At 38.3% G+C, this 22,009-nt stretch overlaps 1 protein-coding gene across 4 annotated transcripts in view; it reads right to left on the reverse strand.

Annotated features, from left to right (window-relative positions):
- Nucleotides 1-22,009, reverse strand: part of LOC149807359 (ferric reductase 1-like) — a 144,592-nt gene that overhangs the window by 70,671 nt on the left and 51,912 nt on the right. For all 4 annotated transcript variants that reach the window (XM_089965857.1, XM_089965847.1, XM_089965864.1 and 1 more), the window contains exons 2-3: nt 21,258-21,493; nt 6,047-6,207 (exon numbers count right to left, since the gene is read on the reverse strand). In XM_089965857.1, the coding sequence (XP_089821983.1) occupies nt 6,047-6,207; nt 21,258-21,493 (397 nt within the window). The remainder of the gene's footprint in view (nt 1-6,046; nt 6,208-21,257; nt 21,494-22,009) is intronic.

The raw sequence follows: 22,009 nt of genomic DNA on the forward strand, positions 1-22,009 counted from the left end.
ATACAGCAGTAATAAATGCCTCTGTCTAGGACATGCATTAACACTTTATCAACAAAAATCAACTGTGAAAGTAAGTGCATCTTTTATACTGTTTTTCAGTCAATCTATTTCATGGCAAAAATCATCTTGAAAAAAATGGGTCAATTAATAGCATTTTAACAAAATTAAGGAAACTAATAATAATACAGAGAACTAATCTGAATGTTCAATTTAGTGTGTCAGATATATTACAGGTGTTGCTGCTATTTTGACAAACGTCATACACCCCAGAATGACTAATTCTCACACGTTGTTCGCAGTATGTGCAAAGAATTAAATGCCCCCCCCCCCCACTGCTGCTGTGCTTCACAAAGAAAAACTCCTCCAACCAGGACTTCTGAAATTTATTTTTCCTGGGATATGCATGCTCTGTGAAGATGTACTGCTTCCTGTATCATATTGAAAACGAATCAAACACTATTCTAATGACTGAAATAATCATGCTTTGTGTTTTATATATGAAGTAACTACCAACTTCAAAGAAATATTGCTGCTATTGCCAATAATTTCTAATACAGATTGCTTAAAATATTTTCTTTCAAGGCAATGATATGTAATAACTTTTGTTCTTCAACACTCATCTAGTATATCCTTGATTGATGAACTTTACCTATGCAAATTAGCACTATGGGCTCCCCTACTGCAGTCTTCAAAGTACTTAACACATTACAGAAGCTATTATCAGCCAAATAATATGTGGAATAGTGCTTGTTTATAGAGTACCAGACCTCTTTGCCTTTTAACTGCCTCTTTGACAATTTGCTGGCAAACTGCCCCAAGGATAGTGTTACATGAGTTCTGGGCCCCGAGTGGCAGAGTGGTCTAAAGCGCTCTTCGTTACGGATCACTGCCATCTCACCTCTGTCTGCGTGGGCTAGAGTCTCGGATTCGGCTAATGTGGATATGTGAGAAAGCTTGCCTGTAGCTTCCTGTAGGTTGGTGGTTCTTTCTGGGGTTTTCCCAGGTTCTTCCTCCACTATTAGTACTGGCTGCCAAGTATAGCCTATCGTGTGCTGAAAAATGGTGTTAAACCCTACAACAACAACAACAACAACAACAACATGAGTTCTAAGTAGGACCGTTTACCATTTATATGGTACCTGACCTCTTGTCTTTTAATTTCCTTCTTTGACAATTTCCTGACAAACTGCCCAAAGGATAGTTTTACATGATTTCTAAGTAGGACTGTTTACGGTTTATACACGCTACATGCTAAATGAAGTGGTATTTTGGATGTTTGTTTCTTTTTAAGTTTTTTATTTGATGATCAGTGAAAATCATATTTTTCAAAACAAAACCATGTAAGGGTGTTTGGTGAAAAAAAATTGTGTTTTAGCATTACAGGTCAAATTATGGCCAGTATGTAACAGATGATGTACCTGAATTTTGATTGTAACTTAATTTCAGGCTGCATTCAACACTCAACAATGCTGATCTCTCCAAAATTTTCAGACAAGATCATGATTGTGCTGAGAGTGAAAATCACCACTTATGCAATTTTATTACTTTTCTTAAAATTTGTACTATTTGTCACTGAGTGTAACAGGTATATGATAATATGTGGGTGACACAGAATATCAAACAGCAACAGGTCATAACAATTTGCATGATTCATGTGGAAAACTATAAAATTATAATACCTGATGCCTACTTTTTTGTTTGGGGTTAATCTTTTGGTATTCACAATGACACCTCATTGATTACATAAATGTAAACTAGAGGCAGTTTTTCCTTTTACCCTCATTTGCTCATTTGTGCTTCAGAGACCCCCAAATTTTAATATGACCCCTATTTTTCATAACAAAGTTTGCATTTTACTCAGTCTGACCCCCCGTTCTGACATCAAGGGTATTTTTGACTCTCAATCTTGCACCTCTAGGGGATACACTGCTTAAAGGGCCAACAGTCTTGACACATTTTACGAATAGTTCTTCCTGATATGGAGAGAGAGAGGAAGGGAGGGAGAGAAGGAAAAGAAGAAATGAAATAGGCTAAAATATAAAAATACAAGTCAGAATAACATGCACAAGGACAGATATACTTTGTAAACAAAAAAGGAAAATAGTTCCAAAAGTGACATCACCACTATGGCAATGCAACTGTTCTTTCTCAGATATACTTCAAAATCTCATTATGAATATATAATAAATATATGGTCTCTTCTACCTGCAATCAAATAGTAACAGCTGCCACTTAAGTTTATGTGAAAGACTGCAATCAAGAAGAAAAGTAAAATGTTTATTTGTTGATGACTTGCATCTTCCATTATTTGGCTCAACTGAAAATAAACTCAAACTTTTAATTTTTTTATAACAACTGTATTTATATACATGGTGACCTTTGAAATAGCCCAGATCAGGTACCATGACTGTTTCTTTGACATGGCATTTTACTCTATAAGCTTCAGCCCATATTAAAGCTATATCAATTAATCGGCCAGACTCATAATCGAGCCGACTGTTAGAACAATCGGTATAATTGTTAACGGCAGAAATAATCGGTGCCGATGTAAACAAATTTCCAAAATATAAATTCAATCGTAACATTCATCTTGACATGGCTTGAATTTTAAATCAGAATTAAATAGTTTAAATTAAGGAATACACATCTGATTTAGGGTTAAATGAAAGAAAATATTCTTCAAAGTAAATACTTTTTAACACATTTTGCTGTAAACTATCGCTGATTGTCTGAACACAACAAATTATCAATATCAATCATGCACTCATCCCAATCACAGCAGCCAACCAGCCGATGAGGCCTTGTGTGGCTGTTGAACTTCCAGCATACACATTAGCAGATAGCTAGGCAGATTAGATAGCTAGCAAAATTTCCAACTACTATGAAACTATGACTCACTAAAGTTAATCTGTTCTTTAGCTGGTCCTGCAATGCTGCTAATCAATGAAAAGCGGTCACACACTGAAGCAGCTGAATGCAAACATACAAATATTAAGCCGCATTGATATTGGCATGCCAGCACCAGCGACGTTACCCCTGGATACCCCAGCTTCTGAGCTGCTTCAGCGTGCAACTCGCAGCATGGTGCGTGCATCCATCCAACCACATGGACAACTTAGTAGCAACATACTTGATTTAAAACATTGTTTCAAGAGCGTGAATGGATTGGATTATTAATATTGACTAGCAATTGTACACTATTAAATATACTACAAAGCCTATGCATAATGTCGAACTCAAAACACTCAAGTTTAGTCTGGAATTACTTCAAAGTAAATGCAGTTGACGAGTCCAAAGCAAACTGCACACTTTGCAAAGCATGTATTTCCAGAGGTGGAAAGGATTCTACAAATATACGTCATCAAATCTTGTCCAGGACTTTCGCTGCAAGCACATCATCGAAATGGCCTGTTTCTGGCAGATAAAAAAGAAAAGGATGCTGTGCAATTAACCTCTACAGCTGCAGCAACTCCTCGTACTCTGAGTATTGACGTCATGCTGGACTGGAAGCAGCCATATGCATTTGACGACCCAAGAGCTATTAGTTTATGGCAGTAGATGTGCAACCATTTTCTGTTGTTGAAGACATTGGATTTCGATGTCTGATGGCCAATGCAGAACCGCGCTATAAAATTCCAAGTCGGAAGTACTTTTCCACATCTTTGATACCTGACATGCAAAAGGCGATACAAAGCAAGGTGCGTGATTTAGTTTCTGTCCAATATGACCTTAGTTTGACCTCTGATGCGTGGTCAGACACATCCATCGGCATAGCCTTGTTGAGTCTTACGGCCCATTAACTGATGGAAGACTTTCAGCGGAAACAGGTGATTTTAGCAGCATCTCCTCTCAATGATGACAGGAGAATATTTGGCAAGCAAACTGGACAAATTATGTGAGGAATACAATATTCCCAAAACTCAAATCCATGTTCTTCTGTGTGATGGAGGTGCAAACATGGTTAAAGCAAAGTGTCTGGCTGAAATGGACAGCATCAGCTGTTTTTCAGACATGCTGCAGCTCATTGTAAGTGATGGCATTCTGTCGCAACAAGCTGTCAAAGATGTTTTGGCGATCTCGCGATCCATAATCTGCAAGTTCCGGCACTCCATCCTGGCACAACAGCAGCTCAAAGAGCAGCAGGAAAAAATTGGCGTCGCCCATAAGAAGCTCATACAGGATGTCCAGACACGTTGGAATTCTACATACAATATGTTGGTTTCATTATATGAACAAAAGCAAGTCTTGGGGGCTTATGATACTCTCTATGACCTGCCTAGCCTAATAGCCCAACAGTGGGTCTTGATTAACAATATTGTGGACATGTTAGGCCCATTCCCAGACATTGCCAAGGAAGCAAAAGATAGCCAAACATCAGTATCCATCATTCTTCCTATGCTGAAAATGCTCCGAATGTTGCTGGCTCGAGAGCATGAAGTGAGTCAAGGTATTCAGCCATTGCGCCGTGATATGTTGACGTCACTGAACACACACTTTGCTGACATTGCTAGCAACAAGAAGATTGTCTTGGCCACCATCTTGCATCCATGATTTAAACAACATCTATTCAGCGAAGAATTACTTGTGACCAGATCCATAGGATGGCTTAGAGCAGAATGCATCATAGTTGTGTCAGCTGACAAGCAGGAGGAACCCTCAACCAAAAAAAGAAAATCTGAAACTGAAACAGATGCCACTGGACCATCAACGTCGCATCTCTAAGATTTGTTTTCTGTGGCCTGTGACAAACCTGTCCATACCATCAACGAAACAAGCCACGATAATGATGCTGTTTATGTGATGCTTTAATTGTATCTGGCCAGCCCTCTGCTGCCATGAGAAGAAGACATATAAGGCTGGTGGAACACACACAGGTTTCAGTTCCCCTACTTGACCAAATTAGCTAGATGCTATTTGTCTGCACCAGAATCAAGCATTCCGAGTGAGCAGCTGTTTAGTGGCGCAGGCCAGATTATTTTGGATCGTCGTGGATCGTTACTTGGCAAGAAGGGAGAAATGTTACTATTGTTTAAATACAACCTACCTAAACTAGGCTTTCAGTATTAGCTGCAGCCAGCGTACAGTGATGTCTAACTTTAGTCTTAAAGCATGCATATTATTAATTTTTAATTATTATTGGGCTATCGTTATTAAAATTTTCAGTCATTTATTGAAATCTAGTAACGGCGACCTGCATCAATGAATGTAAGTTAAAAGACTAGCTTAATACATTTTCATTCATTTAGATCTTGAGTTGGCAAACCATAAGTTGTATCAGTGTTTTAAAATATTTAAAGTTTTATGTTTTGTGTGATGGTTGCTTTCTATAAATAGCCATGTACTTCTTATCCGGTTTAGTTCAAATTCACTTGCCGCATTAACAACCTTGTTATAACTTACAGGGCAAAATATCTGCTTGCACTACACTAATAGGTTTATGTTTCTGAACCAGCCATTGTTATAAAACAAATAATGAAATAATCGGTCTCATACGGTATTGATAATTTAATAATCGGCATAATCGGCAAAAAGTCACATCAGTACAGCTTTAGCCCATATACCCTAAACTGCTTGTCTGTGCCAGAAATCATCAAACCAAATAAAACCAAACATTTAACTTAACATGCATAGGATCCTGCGAATTTTTATTTTTTTTTATGAACTTGTGCTGAAGAAATTAGGTCCTTTGGGAAAATTCCACTCTCCTATCCAAATTTTCTGAAGAGATCTCACTGCATATTGTCTTTTTTTTTTCTATCTTTGTACAACACTATTAGAAAAACTATTGTTGGGAACAACATAAAATTTCATGATCAATCATGCTAACCAATCGACAAAGCAATAAATAATCAATTAATCTGTTGAGATAATTTCTTGCAGGAACAGTACAAAACTGAATTTGAACCAAAACAATCTAAAAACAAAATAAATGATTCACTGGTTATTTCAATGAATATGACCAATTCATTGACAAAATTGATTAATTATTACAACACTAGGAATAATACATCTAATCCATACATAACAAAATGAGGATTACAATTACCCCTAGCCCAGTTGGACTGGTACACTGCTGTTCAAACTGCTCTCTGTTTTCCAGGGGAATAAAGTGACCAATGGGCTCGATGGTTGATGCAGTGCTGTTTGTCCTTCTTGCCTGGATCATGAAAGCTCGGAATGATCTGGATGAAGTCGAGATCAAATTTACTGAAATGCATAAAAATGTACTTCAGATTTCTAATTTTTTATGAATGTGAAATTTCCATGAATTTAGTGAAGAATCTGGATTCACCAAAATATCTGTATAGTACAGACCATGCTGCAAGATACAGCTCTCCCTTGTTACTAAGCTTCTCAGTATAACTCCTCCCCCGCTCCATAAAATGCAGGCATGATCATAAATTCCATTACACTGACGTATTATATCTAAATTTATTTACCTTAATTCTAGTTCTTCATCATTGAAAATAAAGTATAAAGTGGTTTGACATAATTTAGTAGTATTGTTGTAGGTGGTTTTGTGTACAATTTACCCTATAATGCTTGTAAAATGTATTAGTACAAGGTGACCTTGTAACATTACTATTTTGTGGCTCTCATGAACAGGATTACAATGAGTAATAAATGTATATAACTACGAACTATACTCACCTGTAAATCAATCTCAACTGCGATAAGCGAGTATCGACAGCATCATTTACTCACAAACAAAAACAGTGACAGGTAATGACACAGTAATATGAATGATGGCGCATTTAGGACTTGGCGACAATCAGATTCTCTTAGTTTCTATATCACATTCGGAAACACTATCCACTGGCATCCTGAAATGATGGAAGGATAATGTGCACCTCTGCTCAGGACAGCTACTATTACCCTGCAAATCCAATGCTTCCAGTATAAGGGGACACTCTACAGATATTACAAACATCTGAGAGAGTGACAGGTGTAAGGTGAAGTTGTTTGTATTTTCAAAATGCACAATGGAGAGAATGTTGGCATACCTCTGTGTTACTGTCATTTACTGTGGCTAAAATTCTGAATATTGTACTTGTGGAAACTGTATATGATCTAAGCATCCAACTAAACAAAATGGCTGCTCCCATGTGCTTGAAAAATCAGCCTGAATTTACTTAAAATACTGGTATATTAAATTTAGCAGTTATTAAAATAGTGAAAACAAATTTTGCCAGACTAAACAATACCAGCTTCTGAAAGAACAATGAATGAAATACAAAAGATATAAAGAGTGAAAAAAGTTATTGGCTTTTTATATCTCTGAAGTCCATAAAGTGAAATGACCAAGCAAAACAGACTTTGTTTATAGGTGCACATCTGAACTATGACCAAGTTATATACTCTACAATCCAAATTATACCCATCAATCATACACCAAAACAAAGTTCTTTTAACAATGCTAAATAGCGAACATAACCAGTGAGGAACACCTCAGAGATTCTTTTTCTTTAAAAATTTCACCATGTGCAAGATATTAAACTGTAGAGTGCTACCTAAAACTTTTTATCATCTAGGTAACAGTTATAGTGATCACCTTTTGATAATAAGGATTGGCATGAAATCCTGTGAATACTTCAGTTACTACAGGAGTGGACGGTCTGCTCTCTGTATGGATGTAACTGGGCAAGCTAAGAGCACATATGTATATTATGATGAGGTAAATACTATTGAAAAAATATATATTACTAGAAAAAAATAGTTTCTTATTCAATATGTTACCCGATCATAACACCTTCAGATCATAGGTAAAGGGTGGACGTAGTTTCACCCTCGTACCCTCATGAGGCTGTCTCTGGTCCCCTAAGGTATGTGAGACAGCTTCTAGATAACCTGACTGGAGAAAAGATTCCACACTGGCAAGCAGCTTCAAGACGGAAATTTTTCCCTCCTACAAATCCAGCAAAAGTTGTATAGCCACAGCTTAATTAAGCTGTCGAATGAACCAGGAAGGTAAACTGCTGTGCCATGGCTATAGGTTCCAACAGGTCAAAATGAACCTTTTGGGATGAAAGATATCTGTAATGAAAACTGGAGAAAGCAGACATGATCTCTATCCCATGGCATGAGTAATGTTTACAAACAGTTTCGCTCAAAAGCAATGCTTGTGGCAACTGAAATAACCTTGTTGTCAAAATACATAGCAAATTCATTTTATCTGGGTATATTTCCCAAATGTTTGGAATGAATAACACATTTTATCCAGGATGAAAGCGTCTGTGCTGATATGTCATAATTTCCCTCTTTGAGGGATAATGAGGCATTATCTCCTTCAACGCACCACCTTGAACCTTAATGTAAGGTCCAATTTTGAGCTCAAATTGGGTCCTATAGATGACACTGAGGTGAAGTGTCCAGCATAAAAGGGACTGCACTACAAAAGTCTGATTTCCGAAGAACAGAAGCCTGTTCTTATAAACTGAACCAGAGGCCATCATTAGTAATAGTAATACATCCTGTTAGAACTGCAAGTAGTTCACATGAATGGGTAAAGTATGTATTTTGCTCATTCTGCATGTCATCACTAGTACAAGTAAGAAGCAGGTCTTATCTGAGAGAAAAACTGATGACGCCCTCTACTACAGTTCAAAGGTATCTTATTTCAACCAGGTTAGCACACATGACTGATTCCATCTGGGCACAAAGCCAACACTTTTGGACTTGTTTACCTGAAACTGAGAGCAGATTAGATAGGTCTTGTTTCATATCCAATCTTCCATGATGATGGAGTATATCATAGATTATGGAAGTGCTGCCATTTAATATGATTGGTGTTAACTGTTTCTCATCAAAGAGGGATTTAGCAATTGAAATATTGATGTGTTACTACTGAAATGTGTTCAAACTCACACTATTGTATGAAAATTCTCCATTTCCCTTGTACACTTCTAGTGGAAGTCTGTCTCACTATGGTGATTCTTTTCACCACTTGATCAAAGAAATGGTTGCTCTTGAGTGCTTATTTAATGTTCCAGATGTCCAGGTTCAACAACTCTGGATTGGGATGGAATGCCTGCCATTGTGGTTATTTGAGCAGATGAGGAAACATCTCTAGTTCCTAGAGTTTTTGCATCATGATTGATGCAGCAATTAGGACAAGGCAACACTCAGATTCTCGAAGTTTCTATATCACATTCGGAAACACAATCCACTGGCATCCCGAAATGATGGAAGGAGATGTGCACATCTGCCCATATTCCTGAGTCTGTACAAACTGTTAACTCAAAAGTTAGAAAAAACCAATGTAAGCCAAGTGAGGTTCTCCCATTTCCTGAGATGGAACCTCATAAACAGTGTTCCAAAGACCAAAGTTTTGCTGCCATTGGAACAAAAATATCACTGTAATGGCCTCATCATCAGGTGACCTAGGATAATGATGTCCACTATCACACATGCAAGCAAGCAGGCAAAGGATTCTCAAGCTGAGAGATGCTTCCTTGTGAGAAATGAAATCCCAATTGAAATTATTTCAATGCTCGTTGATGCAGAAGACATACTCTGTTCAGGAAGAATTGTTGGTCTGAAAAACATTAGTTGCAAGAATTGAAGCAAGGTTTGAAATCATCAGTACTTAGATACAGTGGCCATATTGGTCCAGTACTGGGTAGAAACCGATGTGATTGTGATATGAAAGCCCATGTTATGGTGCCAGGGAGGGATACAAGACATTGGAGCCTACCACCCTCCCTTTAGTCGCAAGAAAAAACTGTATCAGAGTATGTGATGGCAGCATGATATCCCCATCAAGAAGTAAAGTTCAGTCTTGATGAAACAAAGCGAGTGTTTCTTTCTTTGGGTCCTGGATAATACCACTTACTGGTAACTTGGATATTAGCTGCCCTGAGTCATCATTGCAAATGGACACAAAGGTATGTTGTGGTACTATGTAGTATGTCTGTGTGTACAGCTCTGGGGAGGGAATACATTAGATCCACACTGATTCATGAGATATGTGGCTTTGAACTTGTATTAGATCTGCAGGACCATTTCCTCTGAGAAGAACCTATATCAACTGGATAACATGGCACAGCTGGCCAAGGAGCATGCTGAGTGGCAGGCACTATTCATAGATTTAGCCTATAAATGCCAGTGCATTCACTGCAGGATGGCATAAGGGATGTTGATCAATGTAAGTTTGCCCTTAATTCATCATAATAGGCACGATTGCTTCAGTTTTAATCTTGTGTGGTCAAATTCAGATGGCAGAGTCTGAAGATGACAGAACATGGCCATTGTATCCTCCATAACCTTGTCAAATTCCTTATGTTGGCGAGTATTATGGGATATCTTATCTACAAAATCATTTCATATCTTATACTATGCAAGATAGCATCTGAGGTGCTTACTGACGAGGGTTTTACCATTCCCATGGCTGCCATTGTCTGATATATTCTCCAAATTGGCCACTTGACCTGACAGTGATAACAGTTGAACACCAGTTGTTAACAGATGCTGGAACTGTGGACCAGGTTGTTGGCAGAGGAGGATGAGAACAAAACTCTGGTGGCAACAAGCAAAACACTTCCTTGATTGAAGACAGAGTCTTCTATTTTCAGTGAGATCTATCTTGTGAGCTTACTTCATTGTCTCTAGGTGAACTGGGTGATTCTTATGTCTCCTGTACAATTTGAGATGAAACTGGAGAAGATAATGTCTAAAGGGGAAACCCACCATTCTCACAAAACGACATGACCAGGATATGATCACTAAGTGTTCCCTTGAGATGATTTGAGATGAAACTGGAGAAGATAATGTCTAAAGGGGAAACCCACCATTCTCACAAAACGACATGACCAGGATATGATCACTAAGTGTTCCCTTTGAGTGGCAAAGGCATGGGAATGCAGATAATCCATATCCTGTATGTATTTGGGCACTAAATTTCAAACTGGGTGCATTGAGTGACCCGTGGCTGATCCATGAGAGGGCCTTCTGGTGTGGCTTGCTTTAATCTTAATTTTGCTTCAGTATAGTTGATGAAGGCTTTCAATCTTAGCTTACAATGTACGATTGACTGTGGTGGCAAGATACAGTGACTTTACTAAGTAAAGGCTTCTTCTGAGTGGTAAAGGATTGAGAACAAAGTGAAGTAACATTTTTGGGGTACTGAGGCACTAAGCTGTGCATCATTTGCAGTGATTGTCTTGTGGCAATATGCTGGTTAGACTGATCCATGAGAATGCATGTATAACGTTGGTGTGGCAAACTCGACAAAAACTTTTATTATGGTGGCTGACAATGAGCAATCATCTGGGGTATTAACCTGTTGCAATCAGCACCATATGGCTGAGTTATAGCAGAAATGGGCTATCATAGTTGGCCTGATGTCCAGTTTGTTAAGTTTGGATGGTGTATGTGACATTTGCACCAGTGTGAACATCTGAAGTGTGCAGGGATCATCCTGGGCTTCGCCAATATCGCAAATTGCGATTTTTTTTCCTTATTGGCGACAAAAATATCCCATCTGGCGATTTTTTTGGCGACAGACTTTTTGGTTATTTAATTTGTACATACAATCATAGATTTGGACTGGATAAATTAAAAGGAAGAACGAAAGGAAGCCACAAACTTGACTAAGCAATGCATTGGAATCAATCTGTTACACAAACAATCCTTTGTTCGTATTGACAACCCCATCTTTACAGTGCATTGTTACATCATAATCTGCTTATGCTGACATCTGGGCTGAGTATGCTGTGATACAGTCAATCATGCTACCGAACTATACCTACAACTGACCGACTTCTGAAGACGCGAATAGAACAGATAGAATTAATTGAATGGCTAAATCTTCTGTTGTTTTTTTTTTTGTTTTTTTTTTACATATACCAGTACAATAGTTTTGCTGAACCTTCATAGAAAACTGATAACCTTTGAAGTACCGACTACTGTGTATAAATACAAAGCAAATGGAAAAATCTCAATCACAATTATGTCTGTCGCCAGTGCAGCATTTTACTCATTGATCTTTTCCTTTTGCCATCAATCCGTGTTACGGCCGCTGAGACTTAAACTCCGAAACAAGAAATAGCACAAAACAAAAACAACAACCAGATTTGCATAATTAATAATAATTATTTATTTCTCAAAATACAAGAGTGAAAGAATCTCTAAATTGGGTGTGAATTTATGCTTATATATACGGTTCAATATTGCCAGGTGTTGATTCGTGTAAGTTTCATTCGTGGGAATGTAGATCCTATTTTGTTTGTCGAGAAAATTTATACAGCATTCAGTGATCATTCTTGGGATTTAGGAAGCAATTCACTACAAGCTTTGTTAAGCTAGCCATAAGGGGGGGGTGGGGCTGCTGATAGACTACTGGTGTCACCTGTCAGTGCTGTGGACTGTGAACGTGGATTCAGTAAGATGAACCTCATATAAACTGACATCAGAAATAAACTCTGCATCTCATCTCTCGAGAATTTCATGAGAATCAGCATGTACAGATGTGAAAAATTAGACTTTGAAACTGCATTCAACAATTGGGCAGCCCTAAAATTGTGACGGATCTTCATGTAACACTTTGTAACATTTTGTTAATGCTTGTTGTAATTAAAGAATTAAGTAACCCATCTTTTGTAATTTTCATTGCCTGTTACATTAATAGACTAAATTAACACTTGGAAAAATGTACACTACTTGTTCTGGCGACACTTTTTGAAAATTGGCGACAAAATATTGAGGTTGGCGATTTTTTTGGCGACAGCTTTTTAAAAGCCAGGACCATCCCTGAGTGTGAGACACTAACTGAGGTGGTTTGCTTTAATCTCAGTCTCACTCAATGACAGATGAGAAAGGCAATTTGGTGTTGAGCCAATGCAGTAAATGGCCTACAGGTTTTGGCAAGACAGGTTTATCATGATTTGGCAGTGGGGTAAGAGTCAGAGCTGTAGCTGACCATCATAATTTAGATCGCTTCATGATTGATGAGCCGTGTTGAGTGCGATATCCATCAAGAAGCATGTTATTTACTGTTGTGACATTAGTGTTAATACTGATGATGTCTTCATCCCTCAGGGTGTACTTCTGCTACTTCCCCTTTATTACCCCTAGCACTGCAGTTGACAGACTTTGGGTCCACAAAGTGCAAGTCAGACAGGTGTTTGTAGATTGGCAAAAAGAGGAAGCTACACATATAGAGTGGTTGTCACTCCCATATATCCAGTGTTTATAAATTGGTCTTGCCTATGGTCTAAATCTGTAAGACAAAAAAGAGAGACAATATATACAGGGGTAATGCATCATGCCTTATAAACTCTGAGGGTGTAAGTGCAGGGCTACACACTATGACAATTTACCTGTAAAAGGGTCTCTGTGGCAGCCAATAGCAGTAAAGTATTGGAACATCACTATTAATACTTATGAAGTAGCCACTGAAATATCAATTCTAATAAAAGTTACTTGTGGGAAAGGCTAACTGACTCCATATACAAGAAAAATCAACAAAATGTCATTTATAGTAATATGAAGTTGATGCTATGACTAAACTATAAATAGAAAACTTACCTATACATATCCAACCATCACAAAAACTATATAGCAATATAACTCAGTTTTCTATGGCACATATATTCATGCATATAAAAATGCAATGAAGCGTCACTAGTGATACTTGCAAAGTGGATGCTATAATATCAATTATAAGACACTGTCAACTGTAGGATAGGCCAAATGAGAGCCTATACAGATAAAACCTTTAGAACATCACATATTTAACTACGAAGGTGATACTACAACTAGATTAATATAAAAAACTTGCCTATATGTATCTGACTGTAGCAGAAATTAAACAGCAATATTATACAAGTTTCTATATCACACAACAGACCTACACACATTTAAATAACAGCTTCAGCAATCTGAGGGATCATGCTAACAACCCTAGTAGGTAAATACCGATAGTGTGTATCGGTAAGTGTGTAAAGATGGCAAAGTGATGATCCTGAAAAAGCCATAAATTTGTTATTGAAGAAGAGATGGAAATATTATAGACTGGGTCAACTTCCATTTGAAAAGCAGACTTCTCCACCTTCCAGAACATCTGTATGTGGATTGCAAGGCTTCTCTCTGTGTAGAGAACATGTTGCTCTGCATAAAGAGAGTAAGAAGTTAAGTATTCACAAGATTTGGTACCAATCCCTGTATCATGGGGAGTTCACTCTAACTCCACATAGGTAGGTGGATAGCCTTTTGGCTAATGTTTTTAGCCTGAGAGGGCTGGATTTATGAGGTTTTAGTAGTGCCCTCGAGTTATTATGATCGGGTAACCTATCTGAAGAAGAAATATGACAGTCAGGTGGTAAGGCTGCAAATATATCATTTTAGTTGTCAGAGCAGAATAATTCCTATTCTTCATTTGACCAACTCTGCCATTGCCGGTCCCAAGCCCAGGTGTAAAAGGAGGAGGGTTGGGCATGGGGCTAGCAATTCGACTCTGTAAAACCCAACTTGCTACAAAAACGCCAACAGAAGAAAAACCAGAAACTGAAAGCCTTAAATGCTATACCACCTCTTTGAAAAGATCTGGGAGGAAGAAGAAATACCGACTGACTGGAAGGAGGGACACCTCATCAAGATCCCAAAGAAAAGTGACCTCAGCAACTACTCCACACTCATATCAATACCAGGGAATGTAATCAACTGGGTACTCTTGGAAAGGATGAAGGAAGCAGTTGACCCACAGTTACGAGATGAGCAAGTGGGCTTCTGGCAGAACAGATTGTGTACGGACCAAATAGCTACTGTTCGCATCATAGTTGAGCAATCGCTGGAGTGGAATTCTTCACTCTACATCAACTTTGTCGATTATGAGAAGGCATTCAACAGTATGGACTGAGAGACACTATGGAAACTTCTTCGCCACTACGGCATCCCAACCAAGCTGGTGAACCTGATCAAGAACACTTACAATGGAATGTCCTGCACAGTCATTCATGCAGGACAGCACACACAGCTTCCTAGTACAGACTGGTGTGAGGCAAGGCTGCTTGCTGTGACCGTTTCTCTTCCTTCTCGCCATCAACTGGATTATGAAGATGTCCAACAATGAGCAGAGAAATGGGATCCAGTGGACATTGTGGAGTCAACTTGAGGACCTGGACTTTGCTGATGACCTAGCACTCTTGTCCCATAGTCAGCAGCAAATACAGGACAAGACCGATGTACTGGCAGCCACATCAGCACAGGTTGGACTCAACATCCACAAAGACAAGACCAAGATCCTCAAGATCAATTATGCCAGTAACAACCCAGTCACACTGCATGGAAGTCCCCTGGAAGAGGTGGAGTCCTTCACGTACCTAGGCAGCATTATCAACCAGCAGGGTGGCACAGATGCAGATGTCAAGGCAAGGATCAGAAAGGCGAACATCTAGAGGTCCAAAGAAATTTCCTTAACTACCAAGATCAGACTGTTCAACTCCAACGTGAAGTCAGTCCTACTGTATGGAGCAGAGACCTGGAGAACCACCAGGTTGACCGTAAAGAGAGTTCAGACCTTCATCAACAGCTGCCTAAGAAGAATTCTCCAGATCTGCTGGCCAGACACCATCAGCAACACCAACCTGTGGCAGAGAACCTCCCAACTTCCGGTAGAGGATGAGATCAAGAAGAGAAGGTGGGGTTGGATAGGACACACCCTACATAAGCCGCCAGCCAACATTACCAGGCAGGCATTGAAATGGAACCCTCAAGGCAAGCAGAAAAGGGGACGACGAAGAAACACCTGGCGACGAGACCTTGAGGCAGACATCACTAAGATGGGTCACTCCTGGAGTCAGCTTGAGAGAATGGCACAGGACAGAAGCCTCTAGCAATCTTTTGAGGGCAGCCTATACCCCGGCAGGGGTGACGGGCAAAACTGAAACTTCATTTGACCAGACAGAAAAAAATGGTTGCTGGAACAATGTAACAAGCCCAAATCTTGGACAGAAATAAGAAACACAAATTCAATTTTGTAATAGCTTTCCATGTATCCTCCATTGTTGGGCTAGCTTTTACATATTGAACTTGTCACCCCTGCTGGGCTAGTAGGTACTTAAAGGACTAACTGCTTTTTTTATCTTCACATTTTATGGGTTATTTTCTGAGCACTATTGAAAAGAAACTTGTGATACTACAGTGAGTTGTAATTATAAGAACATCTACCATGTCTCTGGCAATGCATCAAAGAGACCATGACTAACACATAGCACACTTGATTATATGACTTAATTAGATTGCACATATACACTGATAATTACTCCACGGTAAAACATGGACTATCCTCATGGTAGGAGAAATATGCAGAAGATGTTTAAAATTAAACAGTTTTGTGTCCTTTAAGTGCATTTCAAAACTGATTTATGCATTTTATTCCATTTAATTCCATAAGATGCTCAAATACACCCTTCAGCTGGGTAATCAGTCTTCATTATTGATGTTTTATTTGCTGTTACTGTAGTTATCAGTAAGCAATAATTTAAGTAATATTACTCAACCAAGTTGATACAGTAAAATCTCTTTTATAAGACCACCCCTCCACCAACACAGGTACAGGGGATATCATAACCTGCGCTGTGTTTTATAGTCATCTATGTACACACTAGAAGGTATTCTTTACTCTGGAGATTACTGACCAGATGGCATCAATGAAATTAATCTTTGGCTATGGTATACAGGCTTCAGCTAAACATTCTGTGCAGAAATTATAAATTTCTCATTCAACTTACCTTGATCAAGACACCTTTAGTCCCCAGAATCTATAGGTTTCTATACTATCCTAAGTGCCTGCCCTCCAATGGAAAACATAATTTTTTAGTCAGTGACCTTGACCATTAATCACAAAGTCAATAGACTTCTTCCATATTGTTTCAATGTGCAAGGCAGCTACAGACATTGATGAAGCAAGAAACCATTGGAACCTTTACTGAATAAAAAAGTCAAATGTATATGCTAATTATGAAACAAAAGATCTCATTGATCCCAGGCATTATGTCATAACTCCATAGACAACTGATGCACTCAACATACTGTACTACAGTAAAAACTGGGTGAGATCCCTCATTATAACATTATTAACACTGAGATGTTTTTCACAAAAAATATGAACTATAATGATGGTAACAACCTCTGGACCCCTAACCCCAATATATTTAATTACCAATAGTCTTAAAGTTAGTTGTAATGAGTCCCTGTGATACATCCATGGCCACTTCCTTTATAGAAGGAATGACTGGACATTATGTTGCTACAGTGCAGTTAGTGACATGTACTTTAGTCTGGTTTATGGTCTCTAGCATTTGATACAACATACAGTTTAAGTTGCCTTCCTTTTTATCTAGGTTTCAAACTATCTGCACTAAGCATGCAGATCCTCAAGTTGAGTCTCAACAGTGACCATGGGTACAAAGGACTGAACAAAGGTCAGAAATGTTTGTACTAAGTTTTGTGATACGGTCACTCACAGCAGTGTTGAATCATATTTGACATAAAAATTGTGGTCACTGGTCATGTTTAACAGACAGATGCTCACAACTGTATATTTATAAAGTATTAAGAAAAATCCACCTGTACACAACAATTCTGACATGTAGTTGTGCACAGAAGGGTTAACAAAATCAAGTTTCACTCTAATAATAACGTTGTCATGCAAGTTATAGAGAGAATGGGTTTTGAGATAAAAGACCAAATGAGTGATAGATAAGGCCTGAATGTTGTTGTTGTTGTTGTTGTTGTTCTAGGGTTTAACGCCATTTTTCAGCACAAGATAGGCTATACATGGCGGCCAGTATAACTGGTGGAGGAAGAACCCTGGAAAACCCAGGGAAGAACCACGGACCCACGAGAAGCTACTGGCAGGCTTTCCCATGTACCCACATAGCCGAGCACTGGACTCAAACCCACGCAGACAGAGGTGAGATGGCAGTGATCCGAAACAGAGAGTGCTTTAGACCACTCGGCCACTTGGGGCCCCTAAGGCCTGAATGAACAAGAGTAACTCAGTGGGAATGATGCCCAACTGGCTGAAAGAATTTCAAGGAATTCATGATAAGACGACTGGAAGAGTTCTTTTTAAGTGCTGAGTGATGAAAGAATTTCCTATATTTGTGAGCAATAACAACATACTCTTACAGCCTCATTGGGTGCAACATTAGCACCATTTTCGTTTAGGACTAAACTAGGCATCATTAGAAGTCTTTTGGTGAAATCTCTATGTGACAAACCATCTAGAAGAAATAGCAGTAATACAATTTTCAAGATAGCAGCCACTGTGGACTTACTGGATGCCAGATCAGCCCAATTTTCATTTATGTCCAACTAAAATATCACAGTTTTTTTTCATGAAAACTCCATATTGATATTAGCATCCATCTAGAATGAGTAGTGGCAAGATTTTGAAGATGGCCATATTGGAAATCAGAACCCTTTTCATTTGGGACCACCTAAACATCATAAGAAGTCCTCCAATGAATGAATCATAGATAGGACTTTCCATTCAGGACAGTAGAGACATTAAAATATTCAAAATGGCTGCCATGGTAGCCACATTTGATGCCAGCTGATATTTATTTTTACTGAAGAGCAACTTGAATCATAAAAAGTCTTCTGATGAAAACCCCATGATGATATACTTTCCATTCAGGAGGAGTAGCAAGAACTAGAATTTCAAGATGCTGCTGTGGTAGCCATAACGGATATCAGACTGACACCAATTTCATACAGGTCCAACCAGACTATTTCAGTGAAAACCCAATCCTGATAGGAGCATTTAAGGGGTGTTGCAATAAAAACAATTATAAGATGGCCTTTACATCAACCAAACTGGATGTCCAATCAGTAAAAATTTTATTTGGGACCAACCAGACATCATAAGAAATCTGGAGAAAACCCCATATTGATAATACTTTCCACAAGGTAGGTATGGTGTGGTTTGGTCTTTTACAGCACAGCAATACAATCAGGGTATTTACCTAGGCCTTTGAGGCAAAGTGACTTGCCTAAAGACATACCACTGTAGCTGACCTGATGTGATCCGACGCTAAAATTCAATCTCTTGTCTTTTCAGCTCCAGTTCTAACCACTAGGTCACTGCAGCCCTTCCATTTTAGAGTAGGAATATCAATAACAAGATTTTGAAGATGGCTGCCATGGTGACCATACTGGTTGTCAGATCAACACCATTTATGTTTAGATCAGTAGGAAGTTTTTTAGTGTAAACTCCATGTTGATATGCTCCTATTCAGGATGAGAAACAATATCTAGAATTTCTAGATGGCTGCTGAAGTTGCCTTGCTGGATGTCCAGGCAAAAATTGTTTGTGCATAGTTTCATGGCAATCCTCCAAGTAGTTTAGGAGGAGTACTGATAAGACATTTGTGCTAACACACTGATAAATACTGAATGTTGGACGATGGACAGCAGGCCATTCCGTATGCTCTTCCAGTCTATGACCAGTAGAGTGGGGGAAAAAATAGCTTTTTCTCCAGACTGACCCTAGTTTTGCTTGCCAACTCTATAAATTTTTCTGAGCATAAAAAACTGTTGACTTTCTGAATGTTGTAACCAGTCCAGGTTTAATTTCATTCATAAGAAAAAGTATTAGTTATCACACTCATTACGGCACTTGTTCTTTTCTTCAAATATTTGTAAACACCAATTTCACTAGAAAGCAGGAGTCAAATATAGCTACTTTTGCAGCTTGCTGACTAATTATCTTCAGTTTCAAACTTCCTGCCAGTTATACCAGACAAGTGGAAATTATTGAAGTAATTATAAAGAGAATGCATATCAAACAATTGTAAAACATTATTGTTGAGTAATACTGACACTATATTTCTGAGTATTACTGATACTGTATTTTTGAGTACTACTGATGCTGCATTTGTAAGTAATACTGACACCGTATTACTGAGTAATATTAACACTGTATTGTTGAGTAAAACTGACATTGTATTGTTGAGTAATACTGACACTGTACTGTTGAGTAATAATGACATATTCTTGAGTAACACTGACACTGTATTGATGAGTGATACTGACACTGTATTGTTGAGTAATACTAACATGGTATTGCTGAGTAATACTGGCAAAGATTTGCTGAGTACTGACATTGTATTGTTGAGTAATACTGACACTGTATTGTTGAGTAATACTGACACTGTATTGTTGAGTAATACTGACACTATATTCTTGAATAATACTGACACTGTATTGTTGAGTAATACTGACACTACTGTTGTGTAATACTGACATGGTATTGTTGAGTAATATTGAGTTTTGCTGAGTAATGACATTGTATTGTTGAGTAATACTGACACTGTATTATTGAGTAATACTGACACTATATTTTTGAATAATTCTGACACTGTATTGTTGAATAATACTAACATTGTATTGTTGAATAATACTGACACTATTGCTGAGTGTGTGTGTGTGACTTGGATTTTTAATGTAGCTTTAACAACTTTTCAGTCATATCGCTACGATGTCTGCAGTGTGGCAGTTTATAGTGATGTCTACCACTGGGGCATCATACCACAGACATGTAGCATGATGTCCCACCCAGTCACATTATCCTGACACCAGGATGACCAGTCTTAACACTAACCTCTTAATGCTGAGCACCAAGCGAGGCAGATGTTAGTACCATTTTTGTAAGTCTTTGGTATAACTCGGCCCAGGGATCGAACCCACAACCTCGCGCATCTGAGGTGGACTCTCTAACCACTAGGCTACTGGACTGGTCGTATTGTTGAGGAATACTGACATTGTATTGTTGAGTAATACTATCATTTTGTTTGAGTAATACTGACACTGTATTGTTGAGTAATCCTGACAAGGTTTTTTACAAAGGCATAAAAGTACTTTTTTACTGTTGTTCACTTATTATAAATAAAGGAAAAATGACAGGGATCTGTGTCATAATGGGAGGGATTTGTTATGGAATTGAGAATAGAAGGGCTCCAAAAATGACACATCCTGCCACTCTACCCTCCCCTTCACTGCCAATCCTTTCCATTATGGTCCACATCCCTGCTGAAAATTGAGAGGAAAAAACTCTTTCCCCGACAGATCAAGACAATTTATTATTTTAGCACGAAACTGGAAATATGCCTATTATTTTTTAGGCCTAATGTGTTGATATTGACAAAAAAATGTTCAACTTTATTTAAAAAACCATAACAAACGTGGGTGAAATTAAATGCTTCATATATACAACTGAGTAGAACAGTGATAATAATGGAATTTCTTGTACTCACCATTAACATCTAACCCAGGAGTATAAGTGACAGCATCCTTTGGTAGAACAATATGAAATGGGCATGGCATAACAGCCTTTGGAATATCTTGTCCAACCGAAAGTTCCATTGTTCCACATTGGCAGCATCTCACATCCTCCACATTGATTCCTATGGTACCACATACCTGCATAGCCACCATCAGGGTGGCTACAATGAACCACAAACTCATCCTTTCCACTGTACTGTTCCAAGTCCTGGAATAAAAACGAGAAAATAAAAAATAAAAAAATAAATGTATATATACAATGAGAGAGCGAGAGAGAGACAATTTTGTACAAGTGCTTACTGACAACAAATTTCATTACAATATGGCATTTGTAACATTTCTTATTTAAGCCTATCAACCAAATTTTATAGAATTTACAAAAATTACAAAAAGTTGGGTCCAAGTGAGAATTTTTTGCCAACAGCAACTGACAAAGAAATTTGTGACAGTAGCATGCTATCTGTAGCAGGTCTTTCCAATGTTGCTGACTGCATGTGTCAATAAATCATGTCAAGGTGTCTTGTCTTTGTATCTTCATCCATATTTGATGGCACATCAGCATCATTTGCCCAATAATTGAAAGGTGTCACTGCCAGGATGCATTATACCAAACAGTCTTCTGTCCAATCTGGTAAAATGCATGTATTCTTATTCAGTTTTTAAGAAGAATTAATTTATAGACAGTATGCTTTCTGCAAATTTTGCTGAGCAGCCTTGGGGAAGA

The sequence above is a fragment of the Sinohyriopsis cumingii genome, chromosome 1 (assembly GCF_028554795.1).
Source record: "Sinohyriopsis cumingii isolate HCF-2022 chromosome 1, ASM2855479v2, whole genome shotgun sequence".
Classification (NCBI taxonomy): Eukaryota; Metazoa; Mollusca; class Bivalvia; order Unionida; family Unionidae; genus Sinohyriopsis; species Sinohyriopsis cumingii.